Raw genomic sequence first — 22,021 nt, 5'->3', positions numbered from 1 at the left:
GGCCCACCTGATGGTGAGTAGTTACCGTCGCCCATGGACTTCAGCAATGCTAGGGACAGAGCCTTAAATATTGTAGTTTTTAGTTTTTTTAAACTATTATTTATTTTAATTAATTTTTTATATGATTAGCGTCCAACCTCGTGCAACTAAATGAGCGAATGCTATGGACTCATTCTATTAATATTTTAATATCTGATAATTATTAATTTGTGTGCGATAATGGCTTCTGAATTGTGTGACGTCAGAAAAGCGATGTAATTAAGTCGATTAATATTATACGATACGTAGTGTAATCATTGATTGGGCGGTAACATGTGGATCGTCAAGTAGATAGTTATTATGTTAATCTTAATGATAAATGATTATTAATGATTAGTGAACGATGACCTATTAGCCGTTCAATGAAGCTTAATATTTGAATTATGTATTTCTAACTAATTCGATGTATGGACTGGAATGTGTTCAGGTAGCTTCATTACAAGTTGGGCATAAATAGAAGGTGCACAGTCAATGTATTGTAACTGAGGACTATAAAATCAAAGGCAGCTAAACGCCATAATGTCGTAAAGTGTATTAACAATGGCTCTATCTTGTTTAGTTAGTTGAACATGCTTTAGTGTTTTCATGTTATAACAAATGCAGCTAAATCTTTAACAGATTCAGTTCAAAAAAGTTAAGTTTACTCTGTATTAAGTACTAATAATAGAAGTTTTATCATTTATAATTCAGATTATTAGTAATATTCTCATTCTTTATAAATCTGTTTCAAAATAAAGAATATCGTAGCTATACGAAGCTAAAGTTATTACAGATTCTCAAACCGGGAGTGTTGCTAACACTGGCCCTAGCAAGAGCAGTACTTCGATGGATCGGGAGGATCCGTAATGACGTGTTTAGGGCCGGCCGATTTTTGTAGTTTACCTGAATATTTGACAGACTTGGATATAGCTGCCTTTGATTTTATAGGCCTCAACTATGTTAAAGGCATGCGTATAGATCCACTTTAAATTCCGTTTTCCGGCGTATCAATTAAAAACACAGACCATTAAAAACATTGTTATAACAGTTTTAAAGTTACAAAGTTTGGACGACGAACACAAAATACAACCTGGTTTAATACATATATGATATTTATTTATCACGGTACATGATATGACCCGGGCAATGTCGGTTGGATCCGCTATAATCAATAAGTCTGTGTGTTCGGTGGTACGTGTCTTTACGTATCAACGAATTTGGAAATCGTCCGTTAGTCTATGTACCAGAAAATGTCTGGGGCAACTCTTTATCCCGGGAAACGTTATATTATCTAATATATTAATACGTGAAACAAAAACTTTGTATCTCTTTTTACGAAAATTGCGCAAACGGAGGAGTATGAAATTTTCCACACTTATACAGAATATAGAGAAGAAATGCACAATGCTAATATTTTTTTTAAATAATACATAAAAGATACATTAAATCAATAAAGAAAACATTACACACACTACCATGTATTTGACACACACACGCATGCATACGTGTTTATAATCAAAGTGTTAAACATTATGAGTACCTAGTATTATTTAATTACAAATTTAATGTAAGCTTAAACCGCGGGGCACATCTAGTAATAGATAAGGCCAAAGCAATTATTGTATATCGAGTTGAAATAACTTCTGTCAAGCGTGGAAGTCCTGTACTGAAATAGCGACAGATGCTCAGACCCTAAATACTGTTAAGAAATATTTGTAACAATAACGTTTTTTGTTTACAAAATAACAGAGGGATGACGTAATACCTAGTAAACAAATGACTCGGATAATGAGTTCCTCTGTATTGTTATCATACTGGTTTAATCTTTGCATACTTCATCATGCTTGAGCTCTCGAGTAAAGTGACCTCTTCAGTCGTACCGCGTCAAGTCTTTTAATATTTAGGCGATAATTAGAAAAAAAAAACATTAAAAATAATACACTGTCTAATCACGTGTTGATCGACAATCTCTGTCATTTAATTTCAAAAACATTATCGTGTCTTTGGATAGATATTTATGAGGATATTTTGTTGATGTGACTTGTAGTATGTACTATTTTTATTTATTTATTAGTGTACCAAATATTATACTGGCGGTAGGACGTCTTGAGTCCGCTCGGGTAGATACCACCACTCCGCCTACTTCTACCGTGAAGCAGTAATCCGTTTCGGTTTGAAGGGTTGGGCAGCCGTTGTACTGTTAAAACTGAGACTTAGAACTTCCGTCTCGGGCTTCGGTAACCACTTAACTGTGTGGCTGTGAGCTCGTTCATCAAACTAAGCAAAACATAACAGAATTATGACTGAGCACGCGACTTAATTACCGTAATGTGGTTACCGGAGTCTATGGGGCATGAATGCGGCCATCTTGTGACACAAGTTCGCTGTCTCGATTGTATAGTAATTATGCTAATCAAATTTTTTTGTTAGTTTGAATTTTATTTGCATCTAAATATCAGGGTACCTATATCTGAATATGGGTTGAGTACGTATTTATAATAGGAAAATTGGTAATTGCATGTGAGATTTTATCACTGGTACATTCGCATCGCTCGGTACGAGTGCACCAGATATATTATTATCCTTAGACAAAGACGGCTTCGAAATACGCAACTTAAAGAAAAAATTGAGACTTTGAACTCGGAGTACGTGTGTATATACATATACATAAGTCAATCATAAGGAAAAGTCAAATGTAATGTGTAAAGTTTTATTTATTGGGCATTGCAACTGCTTTTGTTGTTAAGTTCTGCTTAAAACAAATCATAACGTACTATAAACCCGTGTACATACCCGTGCAAAAGGAATGTTTCAAATAAACGTTATTCATGTCTCGTGAAACTCACGAGAGACTTCGTGGAATACGACACCGGCTGATCTTGCAATCTCGGTCTCTCGAATTTCGTTGCCAATTGAAATTCTTCAGAATATTTATTTATTCTGTGAATCATATGGGGTTAGAGAACACGAATTACGAGTAGTTGTTTAATTATGCGCCAATGATCGATTGTCTAATTGGTTAATGTGTGCAGTCGATTATTAGTAATTACAATCATTTGCTTTATGAGTACATGACGACATGACACTCTGCAGTTTTATATTTAGTCTGTACTTATTTACCGTTTCTACTGGAAGAAATATTTAAGACTTTATACAAATACTAATATTTTGATAAGGTTTTAAGAAATATTAATCAGATCTTGTTCAAAAACAATCGCACTAAGCAGAATTGGCGTAAATGTATCGAAATAATTGTACTTTTAAGCCAGCAAGCACCAGGCTTGATATTCAACGTAAACAGACTGGTAATAAGGATAGTCATATCAATAAACTAATTAATACACATCTTAAAAGATTTCTTGTGTGATCCATTCACTGCATGTAATTCGTAGAACAAAGAAAGGTTTTGTAATTTTTAGTAACGTGTGCGTACATATATCTATAATTTCTCATATATTTATATATTGGACAATAATGTTTCTCTCATTACACTTCGTTTTCTGTACATGACGAATTAAATATTAACTTACTGTATTTACAGAGACAATTCGTCATTTTCCATATTGATATAATTATTATACTTCTCATTTCTTAACATGTCTACTCTCGGAAATGTTTATTTTGAGATAATTCAGTTTGTTTTGTATTTCGATATATTTGTTATTCCTACTTATCTTTAATAGTCCTTGGGAGTGATTAAAAATACATCAATAGTGTTTATTTACATTATACTACATATTACTTATTACTATTTTTCGATATTTTAATACATATAGTTTCCGAGGTCACAAAAAATTTGGATTACGAAATTGGAAGGATTTCAACTCCCATGTTTGGTCCTGTTCGGTTTGACCGTTTGAGTCTATTTTCTAGCCCACTGAGTTTCTCGCCAGATCTTCTCAATGGGTCGCGTTTCCGATCCGGTGGTGATTCTGCGAAGCACGGCTCTTGCTAGAGCTAGTGTTAGCAACGTCGTCAGGTTTGAGCCCCGTGAGCTTGTCTACTAGTTAAGGTTACGCTGAAATCATCATATCAGAATATCAGCTTAGGTAGGAAAAAAAAACTATTTTCTTTCGTCAAGACTTTCCAGGAGTGGTTGATGCAAATTTCCAAATGTCTTCAGTTTTTCAGAGATGGCGGGCTGTGCTTACTATGCTTTCAGCTAATAAAAAGCTGTTAAGCAACTTTCATTTCACGTTATGATTATGTTCACGCGCTTTAATATCATGTAAAACGTTGTAAAATCTTATAGCAAACTCTTCGCTTCGTGGGAACCCGTTTTTAATTTGGTTTGGCGTACAATCGAGAACCACTCTTTTTATTGTCAAATTAAATACCGTTCGATGCGATGATTGATGCGCATATTTTCCAATAAACTTTTCATAAAACAAGTACGATATCCGAGGAGGTAACGATTACCTGGCATCAGGGGAAACATCCTCTAATGATGAATCAATAAAGAAAGGGTTTTTTACGCACAATAGCATTCGAGTAGCTAACATTTTATTAAAAAAACTAAAATTAAATATCTCCGAGGACAGACAGTTAGTGACATTTCATTCTTTACAAAGCAAAAAATTAGGGAAAACCAATTGGAATAAGACAACTTATTTTCCTTATGTATTATCTGTGGGTAAAAATTTACTTTTTTATCGTGTTATCTGCTTGTTGCTATCTGTATCTTAAACTACAAGTAACAAAACTATTGGATATGAAATGTGTTCTTGTCTCGGCCTACAGCTCCGTCTTCTAATAGGTAACTCAACAGGTCGTGGTAATTGAATGCGCTGCGTACTCGCTCCGTACCACTCGGTGCCAAGCGCACGCCGCCGCCATTGCCGTGCACGATTCCCGCCTTTTTATTCTGCATTCACAGATTAAACTCGACAACAATCGTTTGGAAAACCTGTTTTAGAGGCTTTTGTTCCGTAACACCCATGGTGTGTATGTAATGCATTTTTCTTTTGATGTTTTGTAATTGTATTGTTTGTGGACCGGTGTTAAAGTTTTAAACAAAAAATACATGTACATATATATTATTATGTTACCGCTTAACTTGAGGTACCTGTAGGTTATAAATATGAATGAAATAGGAGTAAAGGCGTTACGGTTCCTACCCTTAAAATCGGAAAGTATGGCGGCAAAGATAGGGCCTTTGTACCGATACGATAAAAGCTGTTCCATCGATATAAATTTATAATTATTGTCGAATTTAAGAGCAATTTAGTCATCGTCATAGTTGTTTGTTTATTCAGCTCCAACTTTTTATCTAGTCTACCCGAGAATCGATATAATCGGACTAGTTAGTACGAGTACCAAAGTATTCTTCGAAAATTTTAAGGTCTTGGCTTTCGCGTGCCATCTCTTGTGCTTTATACGAACGTCGTGCTATAATTGCACACACATGAGACCGAACCTAAACCCTGTGCATGGTGGTTCATTCAGCCTCTTCCACTGTGATTTTACTGTGACTTAAATAGTTTTGAATCAAACTCGTTGTGTTCATATTGGTTCATCATTTGATTGAGTAAGCTTAAATAGAAGTTTTACATTCACATTTTTGCCGTGAAGTTCATTGTCGACGAAATCGCACGTGGGCTTCGCATCATTTTATGTAAAGACTGCTCCATTACCAGTTTTCTGCATATAATTAAGTTCAATAACAACTGTTTCAATGTTTTTTTTGATTTTATCTTTTATCCCTATACGTGATATTGATCGTACGATCAGATTTCTACTTTAGACTGTATTACTTATTAGTGCTAGTATCGTTTGTGGTCGAAATTAAAATACTAAATGAAGTGGAAATTCAATATTTTCTATACTAATAACACACGAGATATTATTTTTATCGTCTATGTCGTTATGTTCGAAATACAAACAATATAAACTTTCTTCCGTCGTTTTAAAGTAGATTTTTATTTGTTTTATTATTTCAGCAATAACGATAATGAATGAAATTATAGTGGTTAATAGCTTTCATTATCAAGTATTGTAAAAGTAACTGTTTCCATTTTAAATGTCTGAGTTCGTTACTTTTATTTTTCGTAATTACAAAACAATATTATTTAAAATGAAATTGATTTCGGAGTTCAAAACGATGCTTTATTGTCTGTACGTAAGTTTGACTAGAAAACGATCTTAACCTTTAGAAGTGTTTTATTAACCTCTATAAATAATTCAATATAGGAATATAGCGCAGATTGCGCCAAGGACATATTCGTTGAAGCAAATTCTTCATGTCTGTTATTGGACTGACTTATTAATTAGAGTGTATGGAACAGAGACAATGTTTGAAAAATAAATATTGTTTTAGAAGTACACTTCCAATTGACTGCCTGCGATCGATAATATTTACATAATTTGATCTTGTATTTACTTCTTTCTCGACATTCGAGCCAATTTTAAATTTTAATTGGTTATAATGTACTTATTTTTGTGAAAAATGTGCTTTATATAACTGAGAGTATAAAATTGGCTTCGTCGTGGCCTAAAGGATAAGACGTCCGGTGCATTCGTATGTAGCGATGCACCGGTGTTCGAATCCCGCAGGCGGGTACCAATTTTTCTAATGAAATACGTACTCAACAAATGTTCACGATTGAGTTCCACGGTGAAGGAATAACACCGTGCAATAAAAATCAAACCCGCAAAATTATAATTTGCGTAATTACTGGTGGTAGGACCTCTTGTGAGTCCGCACGGGTAGGTACCACCACCCCGCCTATTTCTGCCGTGAAGCAGTAATGCGTTTCGGTTTGAAGGGGCAGTGGGGGAAGTGGGGCAGCCGTTGTGACTATACTGAGACCATAGAACTATATCTCAAGGTGTGTGGCGCATTTACGTTGTAGATGTCTATGGGCTCCAGTAACCACTTAACACCAGGTGGGCTGTGAGCTCGTCCACACTTCTAAGCAATAAAAAAAAAAGATTATAATCTAGAGGTAGAGAGAACAAAAGAAAAGGACAAAAACTACACGCGAATATTTTCGTTTCACTTATTTATATAGGTCTAGATTTTTGTTCATTGGGAGTTACAAAAACATTTTTCCCGTTAAAGATATGCGATAGATATATGCGATACCAGTGGTCATACCCCACAGATACAGCCCACTGAGTTTCTCAGTGGGTCGCATTTTCGAACCGGTGGTAGATTCTGCGAAGCACTGCCCTTGCTAGGGCCAGTGTTGGGAACTTCGCCAGGTTTGAACCCCGTGAGCTCACCTACTCGTCCGGTAACGCTGATATAGCCTCCCAAGGCTATCAGCATAGGTAGGGAAAAAAAGGTGGTAATACGAAAGGTGTGTGGTCATGATCAAAAATTGTTTTCAAAGTTTCTTTGTCACGTTACATTGGATTATATTGCTATTTAAGAATTCTTTTTTAAATATAGCCGAATAAAATCACTTTTACGTTTCGATTATTTACCGTTTCCGAACCATAAATTTCAACATAATCGATCCGCGATTAGATCGCTAATGAATTTTATTCAGATTTATACTACAAGTCTGTGTCAATGCCTGTGTGTGTATATGATGCAAACGAGGAAAGATTAATTCTGCTCGCGATTTCTTAATCGGATTAATTTTGTTGTGTCATTCATTACTTGTACTTATGAAATTGGCATAGTTTTTTTAATATTCACATTTGTATCGCTAATGATATTATGAGCCAGCATGGATAGGTACCAATATTTTTCCCAGTGAAGCCTCGACACCACTAACTCCATAAACATGGTGGGACGAAGCTCATCTGCCGATCAACATCGTAGCATATAATGATTAGGAGCCTTTAAAATAAACAAACACTTTGCTTAATTTTTTTATTGCCATGCTAGACAGACGTGCGTACGACCCACCTGATGATAATTTATTATCGTAACTAAATAGACAATAAGAATGTTAGAGGTACAGGTAAGACGCTGCTTACTTATGTATATTTATCACTTTAAACTTGTGTCTGAAGTGGTGAATTCTCTGGGGTGAGTCTCCGAGTGGGGTGAATCGAACTTAGTTCAGTTCAACCCGTTGAAGATACAAGTTTGCGCGTTCACTGCGAAGATGGACCCCTTTATCATGATGCCGCATTTCCATGGAGTATCCCTGCAACCTTCCACGAGTATCGGGATACTTGGGGTCGACATTTCGAGTGATGTCCAGTTTCGGAGTCATTTAGAGGGCAAAGTCAAGTTGGCATCAAAAATGCTGGGAGCCCTCAACAGAGCGAAGCGGCAATTCACACCTGGACAAAGACTTTTGTTTTATAAATCACAAGTCCGTCCTCGCGTGGAGTACTGCTCCCACCTCTGGGCCGGGGCTCCCAAATACCAGCTGAAGTAGCTGGTATTTGGGAGCGGATTGTCGATAATCCCTTTCTCACGGATCGTTTGAAACCTCTGGGCGTGCGGAGGGACTTCATCTTTCTCTGTATTTTGTACCATTCATGGAGAGTGCTCTGAGAAGTTCTTTGAGATTATTCCATCTTCTCGTAACATCGCACCGTCCGCCACCGGAGTAGAGTTCATCCATACTACCTGGAGCCACTGCGTTCATCCACAGTGCGTTTCCAGAGATCTTTTTTGCCACGTATCAACCGGCTTTGGAATGAGCTCCCCTCCACGGTGTTTCCCGAGCACTATGACTTGTCCTTCTTCTCTTCACGAGGCTTGTGGAAAGTACTTAACGGTAGGCAGCGGATTGGCTGTACCCCTGGCATTGCTTAAGTCCATGGGCGACGGTAACCACTCACCATCAGGTGGGCCGTATGCACGTCTACCTACAAAAGCAATAATAAAAAAAAGCTTACCAACTTTGCATTTAAAACGGCGCTTAAGATTTGGCTGCGATCAATGTATTGCCAGCTTCAAGAGGCGCAGTCGACTCTCAAACGGGCCGCAAACTCGTCTGTCTTTGTAAATGAATAAAATAACAGTTATAAATTACGACAATTATTCACTAATTATCTCACATCCTCAACCCACACACGTCTGCGCGGTACAGTAAAGTCTGTGTCTGTTTTATCACAATCACATTCCGTTTGGCGTATGTGTGTGTGAACGTCGCACACTATCTATTTACTCGTGTAGTTGAAATTGTTTTTATTGAGATTGATAATAGCTGTTTTAATGTCATAAATGTACAGATGTCAAGTGGTTATCCGGGGCTCCAAGCGCAACGGATGACGATTCTATTGCCATGGAATAAAACTAGTTTTATCACGCATGTTTCTTTCGCTGTATGTACATATAAGTATAAAGAAAGTGACACATCATACCCGTGCGGGCTGATCGATTTCCAGCTCAGGGCTTTTCCTGATGTTATTGAATTTTTGTTTGCTCTGTCGGGTGAACGAACTCACGGCCTGCCTAATAATAAGTGAAAACCGATTCTCTTTAAATATCACAGCGTATTTATTATATATACGTGAAGCAAAAACTTTGTATCCCTTTTTACGAAAATTGCGCGGACGGAGGAGTATGAAATTTTTCCACACTTATACAGAATATAGAGAAGAAGTGGACAATGCTAATATTTTTTTTTTTAATAATGCATAAAAGTTACATTAAATCAATAAAAAAAACATTACACACACTATATACCACGTATTTGACGCACACACGTATGCATACTATTTATTGTCAGCCTTTTGTTCTTGACGTCTGTTGTCAAATTGAGAATATAGATTAAATATTGTTTTTCTTTGTTAATATTTTTTATAGTGTAGTCTTGGCGAAATTTGTGATTATAGAAGTATAAAATACAATCATAATAGTGTACAAACTTACAACTTCAATTAATTATAGTCGAATTTCGACTACCGGGCGACCACTAGTAAAGTCTGTTCTATCAAATCGGTCGGATTATATACATATTATAATAGATCATTTGTAGCAGAAATACGCAGAACGATAGTATCTACCGGTGTGACTACATACACCGTCCCAAAGGTAATAGAAAGCTACAGGTTTTTCTTGAGAAACGATTTTAAATCGTAAATTAAATTTGAAATTGGTCTACCAAATAAAAGTGGAATAGTATTTTCTTTAGTTTTCACGAGTCCATAATTTCGCGTTATTTTTTTTAATTTTCTTTATATTATTTCGGTCGATTCGAACACTACAGTTTTCGTGGTCACGGATCGCCCGTAGTAGTCGTAAAATTAGTTATAATTAAGCGAAGCTGTATCCTACTTCGTCGGAAACTTTCCCTTGTCATTATAGACTCAAATCTCTTCACGTATCCAGCACACGTACGCGAACGCACAGCACACATGTTTACCGGAATGTACTTTATCTTGATGACTGGTTTATTGTTTGTTTTCTTTCGTCGTGCTTTGTGATTTGAATAAGTAATGTTTGTGGAGCTCCTACAGCACCTGTTCATTGTTCAGTAAATTCATATGTCTCGTTTCGAAGGGCGGTTTGTAAGGATACTATTAGTTAATGTAGGTTAACATTATTCTTTAACGCTATGGAATATCCATTTGAAAATCACGTTTGAGTAAGAGTTCAGTAGCAGGCAGGGATTTGACCGCATACTGGTGACGTCTTGATTTTCCTAAGGTTTTAACGTCTAAATCAAAATCAACAAATATATCAAATGCCTAAAATTTTTCTTTATTGTTACAGAGGAGTGTTTCCGTGGAAGAGCAACAGTTCGTCTAAAAGTCACGACTCCTCGTCCTCCGGTGTATCCTGGAAGCTATTCGGAAGCAAGTCCAGTGGCAATGTCAGTTCTAAAACATTGACCACCGAAAACCCGAAATCGTTGACGCCCGTGTCTTCAGCTTCGAATACTCCTCATCATCACAAGAGACAGGGCAGTTCAGCCAGCGAGAAACAGTTTGAAGATTTAGTCGCTAGCTCCATAGCCTTGATTCAGCACGATAGGTGAGTTGAAAAGGAACTAGCCTCTAGGTTTGAGTTCGAAAATCTTCGTCTTAAATAACAGACGAAGTGTTGAGAGCTTTCCGTGGGACCACACACTTAGTTACCCCCGTCCGGGTGGGCTGGGAGTTTAAGCCAGGGCAAAGGGGGTCTCTGCCGATCCTCAGTAAAGGGGCACAATAACCCCAAGGACGCATTTATTCTACTTAAACACAAAGTCAGTGGCTTGCCTGTGCCCTTGGCATAATAAGGTGAGTGCTATGCTATCCACGAAGGCATTAAAAAAACGATAATAAAATAAGATTTTTAACCCAAAATATTTATTCAACTATCGGTCATATGAAATGTATAATAACATTCGCGTATTATCTAGTGGTTAGTGTTTATTAATCATTAGTTTTGGATTTTGACCCGACACGGTCTGTATTGATACAATGGCATATAATAAGGAGACACCACTAAAAACTAAAGTCGACACACTTCAACCATTGTTGAGATTCCTATCTGTGGGTTACGAAACTAATAATAGCCACAACTGAGTTCATCTGATCTATTAAGTAGTAAACAGAATAAAACAACCATCGTTTGAAAATAAAAAAATACACGCTTTATAGCAAGCGTTTCTAAAATAGTTATAATTTTTATTTTGGCGATGCTGGACAGGATAGTTAGTACTAAAAATAATAAAATTATTGTACCGTCATCGGTCTTTGACGCGTGTTCGATAGATAATCTGACTTGACGACATGTCTTCCGTGAAAAGAACGTTGAAAGATTCCAGTGAACTGAGAGACACATAGTGATAGACCGAGAGAGAGAAAGAGACAGTTAAAGTTAATAAAAGCGTGTCAATAAAGTGTCTTGTTTTGTTTGTTTATGCGAGCTTAGTTTTTTTTAAACCACATAATGGATCTTGATCTATGATTTCAGTTAATAAGTATTTTTCCACCGGAAGTAATGTATGAGTTATAGTCATATGGAATGTTAAGAAAAGTCGACATTTGCTTGGGATATCATGTACTTTAAACTTATATTATAGCAAAAAACCTTATTAAAAAAAAAACTCGCAAATGAGGTATGTATTCCTATAAAGAGAGATTCCGGGGCTGAGCTCCATGTATTAAGGGACAAAGTACGTCATTGAAATAATTTGTCAAGTGGGCATGTACTGATTTAAAGTTACGTAGAATTTCAATGTAATCTCCCGACGCATCCATACAAAGCCGAAGCAGGTCGCTGTTTGATATTTAAAAGTGAAAGGTTCAATGACCCCTGACCTATTTAACATAGAAAAACGGATAATCCTCGACTTGCCGAGTGTGCCTCCTGACCGACATTCGTTGTCCGAATAAACACGATTTTCGCGCTGGTCACGCTCCGACAGACATAAGCTAATAGCATTAAGCGTACTTTAAAATTAACTATAACGAAACTAATGTAGTTAATTTACTTGTTACGTTAATGCAATTTTAATAAGCTGTGGTGAAAGACCATTGTTTTTGTTGGTGCAAATATGAGTTTTGTATTAAAAGAACAGACGGGCCATCTGATATTTAGCGGTTACTGGAGTCTAGAAGTCTTAGTTTTTTTTTTTACAACAGCTGTCGTACTCCTGTCCGGCACGCATGACATCGCTGCCGAATTATACAAGGATATCCAACATTTGTGGGTTGAAACCATCATTGAACTTCATACTATTATTTCAACTATCTTTAACCTACGATAAATTTTTTTGTTGCCCTTGTAGGCAGACAAGCACACGGCCCACCTGATGGAGAGTGGTTACCGTCGCCCATGGACCTCAGCAATGCCAGGGGCAAAGCCAAGCCGCTGCCTACCGGCAATTCCTAGGCATTCCTAGTTCGACTATTAAAGTGTTGAAATGTAGGTGGCTATAAAAACCATTAATGCAAACAACAAAAGGCAGAATAGGCCGCGACTTGGCAGTGGTATTGCTGTCATCCATGGGCACCAGTAACTACTCACCCTCAGGTGTGTCGTATGCTCATTTGCAAACAAAAACAATAAAAATATATCCACAAAAACGGCTTGGAGTATGGTCATTACGTTTATACATCGCAAAGATTCTCAACTAACAAGATTATAGTCATGCAAAACTAGGATTACATTGCGTTAACACGTGTAGCATGATAACGTTTGTTATTTAAAACGTGACGCGAAACCTTACATACCGAATAATCTTATTAAGATTAACTTTTTTGGGTTATTTGTTGATTTCGTTTACAAAAATCGGTTTTTATTCGCTGTTTTTGGTATAATGGTCTCTCACTCGCACTGATCAAATCGAAAAGTATCAATATTTCTAGACAGGAATATACAGTAAAAGCTCTTTAGTCATATGGTATTATGTTCCGTAAATATGCCGCGAATACAGAAACCCGTGAATATGGAATAGTAATTTACACATATATGGGATTATGGGGGATACGTTCCGTACGTCACAAAATATAAAACATACTTTTTGTAGTAGTTGTAATAAGGTCTATTTTACTTTTTATTAGTCCATTTGACGACGCGCTTATAAAGGATATTCGGTTAGATACCTACATATTAGAATCCTATTAGTAATGAGTATGTATGTACAGATGTACAAATTAGATCCGCGAATAAAGAAATCTTTAGCCGCGTATATGGGAATTGGGTGGATTTTTTTTTAATCCGCTAATAGTGAAAACTCGAATGAAGGAAGCTTTTACTGTACCGCAACACTGTTCGAAGTCTGACTCTTTTAAAGCTTTTTTTTACGTTCGTACTGCTGTATACATTGTCAGACAAGCTAATATTTGCACGCAATTCGTTCGCCAATATTTACGAGATGACTCTGCAGATAGAAAACATGTCTACAATTACGTAATGAGAAGTCTTATATGAATATGAATGGAAAGGGGAAATTAGGCGTTAAATTAACAAAAAGTGAATTTCTTTAGAGTTTAATCTCGCGTCTAATACTCATTATACTCGAAAATATAAAGAGAAAATTAGACTGTTGAAAAAAAAAAGTTTATATAATTTTGCATAATTTTAATTTCCAACGTTTTTAAAATTCGTCGCTAAATTCTAGACATACTTTTACGCTTTAATGTAGACTTTATTTATTGTTTAGATGGATGGACGAGCTCTCGGCCCACTTGATGTTAAGTGGTTCCGAAATCCACCAACATCAACACCGTGAATGCCGCCACCCATCTTGAAATATGAGTTCGAAGTCTCAGTTTTTTACGGTACAACGGCTGCCCCATTCTTCAAACCAAAACGCATTATGACTTCACGGCAGGAATAGGCAGGGGGGTGGTACCTATCCGTGCGGGCCACAAAACGCTTTAACACCAATAGATATTATGTATTTTATATTTATAACTAGGTGTTGTGAATTTGTACACAGCCCAGTCCACGAGTAGTAAAAAAAATTGAATATTATTTTTCGTAAAATAATAAACCTTAGATTCAATCGTCATACAGTTTACATATTAATAGAAAATAATATATTTGTTTGATTACTATCTGCTGGAGCCATCATCTATATCAATAACATAGTCAATGTAGTATCTAACAAACTACTAAAATTAATGACTCTTCATAAATAGAAAAGTTTTGATAATATTAAACTATTAAATCAAATTACTAAAAATAAATACATTATTTTTAAATTATACTAAAATAACTAATAAAATATTTTTACGATTTCATCTCGCGTTAATTATTTTAATTTTATTAATTTACTCATTCGTTCTAACCTTTTTTTTAATCGTTTGAATAAATCCAAATGCCCGTATGAAGAAAACAAATCAATTTTGCGTATGGTTCACGTGATTATTGAAGACTAGCGGCCCGCTCCGGCTCCGCTCGGGTCTTTAACAAAAATTTCAACGATATTTGACGTTGTTCTATTTTTTTAAATAAAAAAAAAACACTTATTGTGGCATACTATAATAGTTAGACATATGCTGTCGCGACACTTTTTGTAAATAATAATGTGTTCTACAAAGTCGTAGTACATTATTTTATGCTATCTATCATCAATAATTTTCGCAGGGCACGCGATGTAAAGAATATTTTAGGTAATTTTTTTACACCTTGGGTTACATTATTGGAGTTTTAGTAAAAATCCCTATTTTTTTTCAAAAAAGATTATATCCTATGTCACTCGGGAATAGTGTAGCTTCGAAACAGTGAAAGAAATTTTCAAATCAGTTCAGTAGTTTCGGAGCCTATTCAATACAAACAAACAAACAAATCTTTCCTCTTTATAATATTAGCATAGATAAAATGTTCACTTCTGCGGTTGGCGAAAACACTTTGAATTCTCATACTACCCACGATTCTGAATTTTCACCGCGCGCAGCTGCAACTTATCGTGCGTAATTGTACTACTAATGCAACAGGAAATACCAGAGCTAACTACCAGCTACAGTGCACCAGAGTCGGGCGCGGACTCGATACAGACTGTTATTAGCGTTGGAATATGCTTAAAATTGTTCCACGTATCATACGTAGCTTTGTTGTTGGAGAATTAAATAGTTCTCTGTCCAATATCAATATAGCATTGTTGTGATATATCGTCTTTTCGCATTAAAAATGTACAATTTCCAAAAATATACGAAATTGAGTTAATATGTGGAATCATTTGGTTTCACCAGTATTTTTCTCATAAATACTGTCAAAAGAGCGTTATTTAGTTTTAGTTTTTTTTTAAAGTTTTCCTATATTTTGACTTCTATTACGAAAATTAATACATAATTTTATCTTACTTTAAAAGACAGATAATGTAACTGGTAATAAAAAATAAATGTTGCAAAGATTATTAATATTAAAAATATCAGAATATGTTAAACCTTTAAAACACAATCCTGTAAAATTAGTAAGTTTTGAGATTATACAGTTTTAATGCAAGTGTACCATATCAGTGTGCTTAGTGCGAGTATTTAACTTCTCGATCGCGTAAAAGTTAACTCAAATTTGTATGGAGTTGGAACAGTTTCCCTTCGTTTGCCGCTAGGGGTGCTGTTCTAACTCCATACAAATTTGAGCTTCATAGAAGTCAACATAACTAGTTGACAATTCTCTTTGATCATAAAAATAGTGCAAAAGCAAATAGCATTTTATTTATGACGGTATAACAATAGTTTCAATGAATGTACTATGTTTATGTTTGTAAAGTGATTGTCTATTAAAAGTTTCAGCTTTACAGAGTGTTTTACTTATGTAGTTATTATTGTTTTAATATTGACTTTTCAACGATAAACGACTGTCTTGTGCTTCAATACGCATATCGTTCTATGGTTTTTCGGACATAATTACGATTCGGATGCGCGTTAGTTCGATAATCGTTAATAAATCGATTTACGATTATGTATGTCAGCAGTATTTATTCATATCGGGCGACATTTTCTGTAATGTTGTTTTTGACCTTTCAGAAACTATAACAACGTAATGGTGTTCATCTGGTGACGGTTCAGTATTAGTTGGATTTTAGATATCTATAGTCTTAAAGTATGTTTCCCAGCCAATTGTTATTTAATTTGGTTCTCTTCATTAACCGAATCGACTAAAATATCTAGTAAATTGTAATGAAACTCTCCAAAAGTAAACATGGTATTCCTCGCCATAAAGAAAGATAAATCTTCCATAAAGATTTGTAGATTGTTGATCACCCAGAGCGATACTTCCAATTTCTAAAGTTTTAAAGCTTAGCTGCTTAAAGGCTTCAAAAGTTCATTTTCTACGCAGTTACGTTAAGTCTTTCTTAGTTCAAGCACGTCCACGTGACTTAGATATTATATCAGTGTTCGATGGTGATGATAATAGCTAACGAAAGCTTAATTCGGGACAATAAGCGGACAGCTTTGACTAAATGGTGTTATTCGGAATATAACCGTCAATTAATTAAAATACAAAATAAAATACAACCTAATTTAATAGTAATTTCCCATCAAAAATATTCAGTACCAAAATGATGTAGCATCTGCATCTAACGCAACCGAAATACGGGTAGGTCTTTTGTGCTGTTTGGGTCCAACACATACTTTGGATTGGTGTGTGATTGAGTGAACACCTTATTCATACCGACACTCGGCAATGAAGGAACGCAAGAATATGATAATTCGTGCACACTGTTAAAACACACGACAATTATATTTTGCGCTCGAGAACGGTCAGTTGTCACAACTTTGTTCGTAGGGTATCTTTAAAATCATATATCCGAAGGAAATGGCTTGGAGAACATCTTTTATTGAGGACGTAGCAGTAATATTTATATCGTTTTTAAGTATGTTTTCACTTGAAAACCGTAACTAAACGCAGTAGATGTTAATTATAAAAAAAAGATTGAAGCTATTCGTGACTGCACACGTTTACGTGGGTATCCTCGAAAATTACGTTAGGGGATATCGGATAGAATGTTAATTAAATGCTCCCCTACATTGTGTACCGATGATTTTTATTTATAGTATTGGTAATGTTCCGATTTTTTGCTTGTGTTTAGTGGATTATTTTTGTTTGATTTGTAATGCAGTCTTAATTAACAATCCATCAAATTCATGATCGTTACGAGGCATCGCTACGAGAAGCACGTGGTACGGTAATCACAAATTCTTATCATAAACTGTGTGATTATAAACTAGTCGTAAAGAATCTTTTGTTTTGTGTAATAAAAAATGATTTTATGCAAAAAAATGCGTTTAAATTAAAAAAATCTTGTATTGATCAATTGATTGACCAATTTAATCCAGAATTTTTGGTAACATCACATTGTATAATAGTCCGTGATTAATGCCGTCTACTAATTTTTACTTGTTAAAAGAATTTTCTTAGTCTCTGTGCGCTGACCCGTCAAACAATGGCTTGAAGTTTTTTGACTTATCATTATTTTCACGTTCATCTAATTCTTCGTTCAACGCCACATTACCTTTTGTAAGCGTTACATTATTAATTAATTTTCATTTAGTGCAATGAAAATTATTAAAGTAAAATGTAAATAAGTTACCAACTTTGTTATCCCCATGGCCTCGACTAAATCCCTTTCTCCTAAAGATGGACAATGAATATACTTTACATTGACATTCAAGCTGAGTTCGCTTAAGTTAATGACAGCTCGTGTACATTTCACAGCACAAAAATGGTCAGAAGATTTTTGTATTCAAGTTAAATGTTCGCAGTTGTAAATGTAATTACAGTAATAGTAACCGACTAACGTCCTGACCAAATTTAAGACGTAAACTTTGAATTTGAAAACTTTAAAATATAAATTATTCCATGTTATATATGTCGGCGCAAATATGACTATTTACCTACTGATCATCAACTAATTACTCTGTGATAAGAAATTGATGTTAAACAGTCCCTTTTATTGTAATTTCAATACTTTAAAATCTTGTAAACACGCTCACGTGTTTAATACTTGTCAACACGCTGACGTGTAAAGTCCTATAAATACGGCCGTGCTGTCTAGCGTTTATTCATTCGTGTCCGAGCCGTAGTACAGTACGGATCTCTCTGAACGTTGTCACGCTTCTCGTGAAATATAAGCAGTTATTGTGAAGTTCTGGTGAAGTTTTGTTTTGGAAGCCCAAACATGAGTCATCGTCGAGAACTTAATGACCGTGACGTCAGCAATGGTGACGTCACACTTTTTAAAAACATTCCTTCGGCGTTTCTCCTCCGACATCAGAAGTGGGATCACACGCCGCCTCCGCTCAGCAACAACCTGGTGACCAGATAACCGTATCGGCGGAAGAAGACTACCCTCCAGCAACAGCCGATGAGCCTATACATCTACTTCACAAATCAGCATGGTCGAGCAACAAAATCAACACTCAAAGATAAGTTTTTATTTTTGATTACTAAAGTTCCACCACATAAGTACCACAGTGTACGCCTCGGCAAAAGTACCACAGTGTACGCCTCGGCAAAAGTACCACAGTGTACGCCCACTACATAAGTACCACAGTGTACGCCCACTACATAAGTACCACAGTGTACGCCCACTACATAAGTAGCACAGTGTACGCCACAACATCACACTACACAACATCCTTATCCGAACACCTTAAATAAATCTACGAGAACCGCCGAGAACTCTACGAGAACCGCCGAGAACTCTACGAGAACCGCCGAGAATTCTACGAGAACCCTACTATACCCTCCGAGAACCCTACTATACCCTCCGAGAACCCTACTATACCCTCCGAGAACCCTACGATACCCTCCGAGAACCCTACGATACCCTCCGAGAACCCTACGATACCCTCCGAGAACCCTACAATCAAATCGCATTAATAAGTCTCAAACCTACATAGTTACAAGTAACGCAAGTATAACAGATGCGCTACTCAGAGAAACTTTTTATTCCTGCAGGTCAATGAGAATCAAAGAAAAAACCTACGAGAATCAACGAGGCCGGTGCAGAGCGCGCACCGCCTGTCAGTATGGCCGTGTCGGCGCAAATATGACTATTTACCTACTGATCATCAACTAATTACTCTGTGATAAGAAATTGATGTTAAACAGTCCCTTTTATTGTAATTTCAATACTTTAAAATCTTGTAAACACGCTCACGTGTTTAATACTTGTCAACACGCTGACGTGTAAAGTCCTATAAATACGGCCGTGCTGTCTAGCGTTTATTCATTCGTGTCCGAGCCGTAGTACAGTACGGATCTCTCTGAACGTTGTCACGCTTCTCGTGAAATATAAGCAGTTATTGTGAAGTTCTGGTGAAGTTTTGTTTTGGAAGCCCAAACATGAGTCATCGTCGAGAACTTAATGACCGTGACGTCAGCAATGGTGACGTCACACTTTTTAAAAACATTCCTTCGGCGTTTCTCCTCCGACATATACATATTGTTATATCTTTTAACATTTCATTCAGCATAACCTAGTTAGGGCTCCGACATTCATTACGCCCTTCGTTGAAGCGTGAAGTCTGTGACCAAGACGAACAAAGAAAGGAAACGAGACGACGTCTATTCACAGAGGACACATAAAAACCGATAAAATTATAAATAGGTGAACATTCATTTTCGGAATGTCCGGACACCGTCCTCGTCGAACCCGTCGCTTGCGACGAAGGGCTCAACGAGCGAATTAATTTATAGACACAGCCCACTGAGTTTCTCGCCGGATCTTCTCAGTGGGTCACGTTTCCGATCCGATGGTAGATTCTGCGGAAGCACTGCTTTTGTAGGGCAGGGCCAGTGTTAGCAACACTTCCGGTTTGAGCTCCGTGAGCTCACCTCATGTTAGGGTGAAGCTGAAATAGTCTCTCAAGGCTATCAGCATAGGAAAAGGAATATCGGAATGTATGACGAACGAGGCTGTTTGTATTTTTGTTTATGCAGCGTACGGAATGTTTACGATTCAGGTGCGAGCTTGGAATGTTGAATGAGTTAAAGTGTCATTTATGGTCATTAAAAATGTAACGATGAGATGTACTGTATGGTATTTCTGAGTAACAATCTGTGTTATATATGTAATTATTGAATCGCGGCAATGGGTTTCTGTATCAAAGGAAAAGACACGTGCTTTCCGTGATGTTGAAGGCTTCTACTGGGCAATATTCTGCTCAGTCACTCGCGTATATCGTTGCCTATATCTTCCCTTGTTTTGTAACCAAATTTCATCCACGGCTTCAAATCCTGATGTGTTTGAAATAAAAACTTCTTAAGTAACGTTGTGATCTGAAACTCGATAAAATGAAAAATCGAGACAACCATAATATAAGATACCAACATATTATCTGTTCATCTATGAGCGGTGACGGACTTAGTCTGATAGATAATGAGATAGCACACTTCTAAAGATTCCACTTCTACAGCGTTTGAATTACATGCATTACTTTTTTTAATATACGGCGCGAATGGTCCGCCAGAAGGACGACGCCTTAATTATAAATTTAGGTTTGAAAAAAGTCTAGTCTAGGTTTAGTCTCATAAGTAACTTTGACAATATAATAATATAGATAACACGTGTGTCACAATGGTGTGTAGTTAATATTTAAATAAAAAAGGTAATAAAAACAAATTGAAATAATAATATGCATCAATATTCTATTATGTTAGTTAATTTTTAACGTTGAATGGTAAGATTAGATGCAATTATTTCCTCAATTAGTACGATAACTGTTCGGTATGTAATGAATTATACATTCATACAAACGCGATTCGCTTTCTTAATACAGAAATGTAAATAAACAGATTTATTTAATAGGACATTTAAGGCGAAGAGCATTAGTTTTTCAAGACTGTGACAGCGAATTGTATCTTACGTTAAAAAAAAACGTTGATAAGTTTTTTTTTATTGCTTATATGGGTGAATGAGCTCACAGCCCACCTGGTGTTAAGTGGTTACTGGAGCCCATAGACATCTACGACGTAAATGCGCAACCCAACTTGAGATATAAGTTCTAAGGTCTCAGTATATTTACAATGGCTGCCCCACCCTTCAAACCGAAACGCATTACTGCTTCACGGCAGAAATAGGCGGGGTGGTGGTACCTACCCGTGCGGACTCACAAGAGGTCCTACCACCAGTAACTATGATTATGTAGAGAAAAAAATATCTGTAGTATACTATGCCTTAACAAAAGTTGAATATGCGATGTGTATGATCAGCGAGCAATGGACTATGTAAATAAATTTTGTGTTTCATTTACATTTCACGGCTCGTTGAATGCACTTAAATCTCATCACTTTAATAATCACTTTTCTCTTGTCAGTTGTACATTTCCATTAACTGAAACTGAATTAATGGAATCGACAAGAAAGGGATTTCTTTTTAACAGTGTGACAAAATAATGTTCTGGAACTGTGGTATTTAATGGATTATTACGGTGATTAGGAATCGATCAAAGTAGTGTTCGTGACAAAAACACCTTCCTCTTGTGGTCTAGTAGCTAATATTAAGCTTAGACAGATTTTGTTCGCTTCGTATAACTATAAATAAATAAATAAATAAATAAATAAATAAATAAATAAATAAATAAATAAATAAATAATAATAAATAAATAAATAAATAACTCATGCGACGTGACTTGTGTACTTGTAAAATAAAAATAAATTAGTCAAGTTCGGAATCAGCATCATCGAATTTACAAAAAAAA

General features: G+C 36.1%; 1 protein-coding gene across 1 annotated transcript in view; it reads left to right on the top strand.

The window, feature by feature from the left end:
* Window positions 1-22,021, top strand: part of LOC114243329 (TBC1 domain family member 12) — a 56,747-nt gene that overhangs the window by 24,503 nt on the left and 10,223 nt on the right. The window contains exon 2 of the mRNA XM_089731134.1: window positions 10,646-10,906. Within this exon, the coding sequence (XP_089587260.1) occupies window positions 10,646-10,906 (261 nt within the window). The remainder of the gene's footprint in view (window positions 1-10,645; window positions 10,907-22,021) is intronic.

The sequence above is a fragment of the Bombyx mandarina genome, chromosome 11 (assembly GCF_030267445.1).
Source record: "Bombyx mandarina strain Sakado chromosome 11, ASM3026744v2".
In the NCBI taxonomy this organism is placed as follows: Eukaryota; Metazoa; Arthropoda; class Insecta; order Lepidoptera; family Bombycidae; genus Bombyx; species Bombyx mandarina.
The sequence above is the reverse complement of the archived record's forward strand: the minus strand, read 5'-3'. Positions and strand labels throughout refer to the sequence as shown.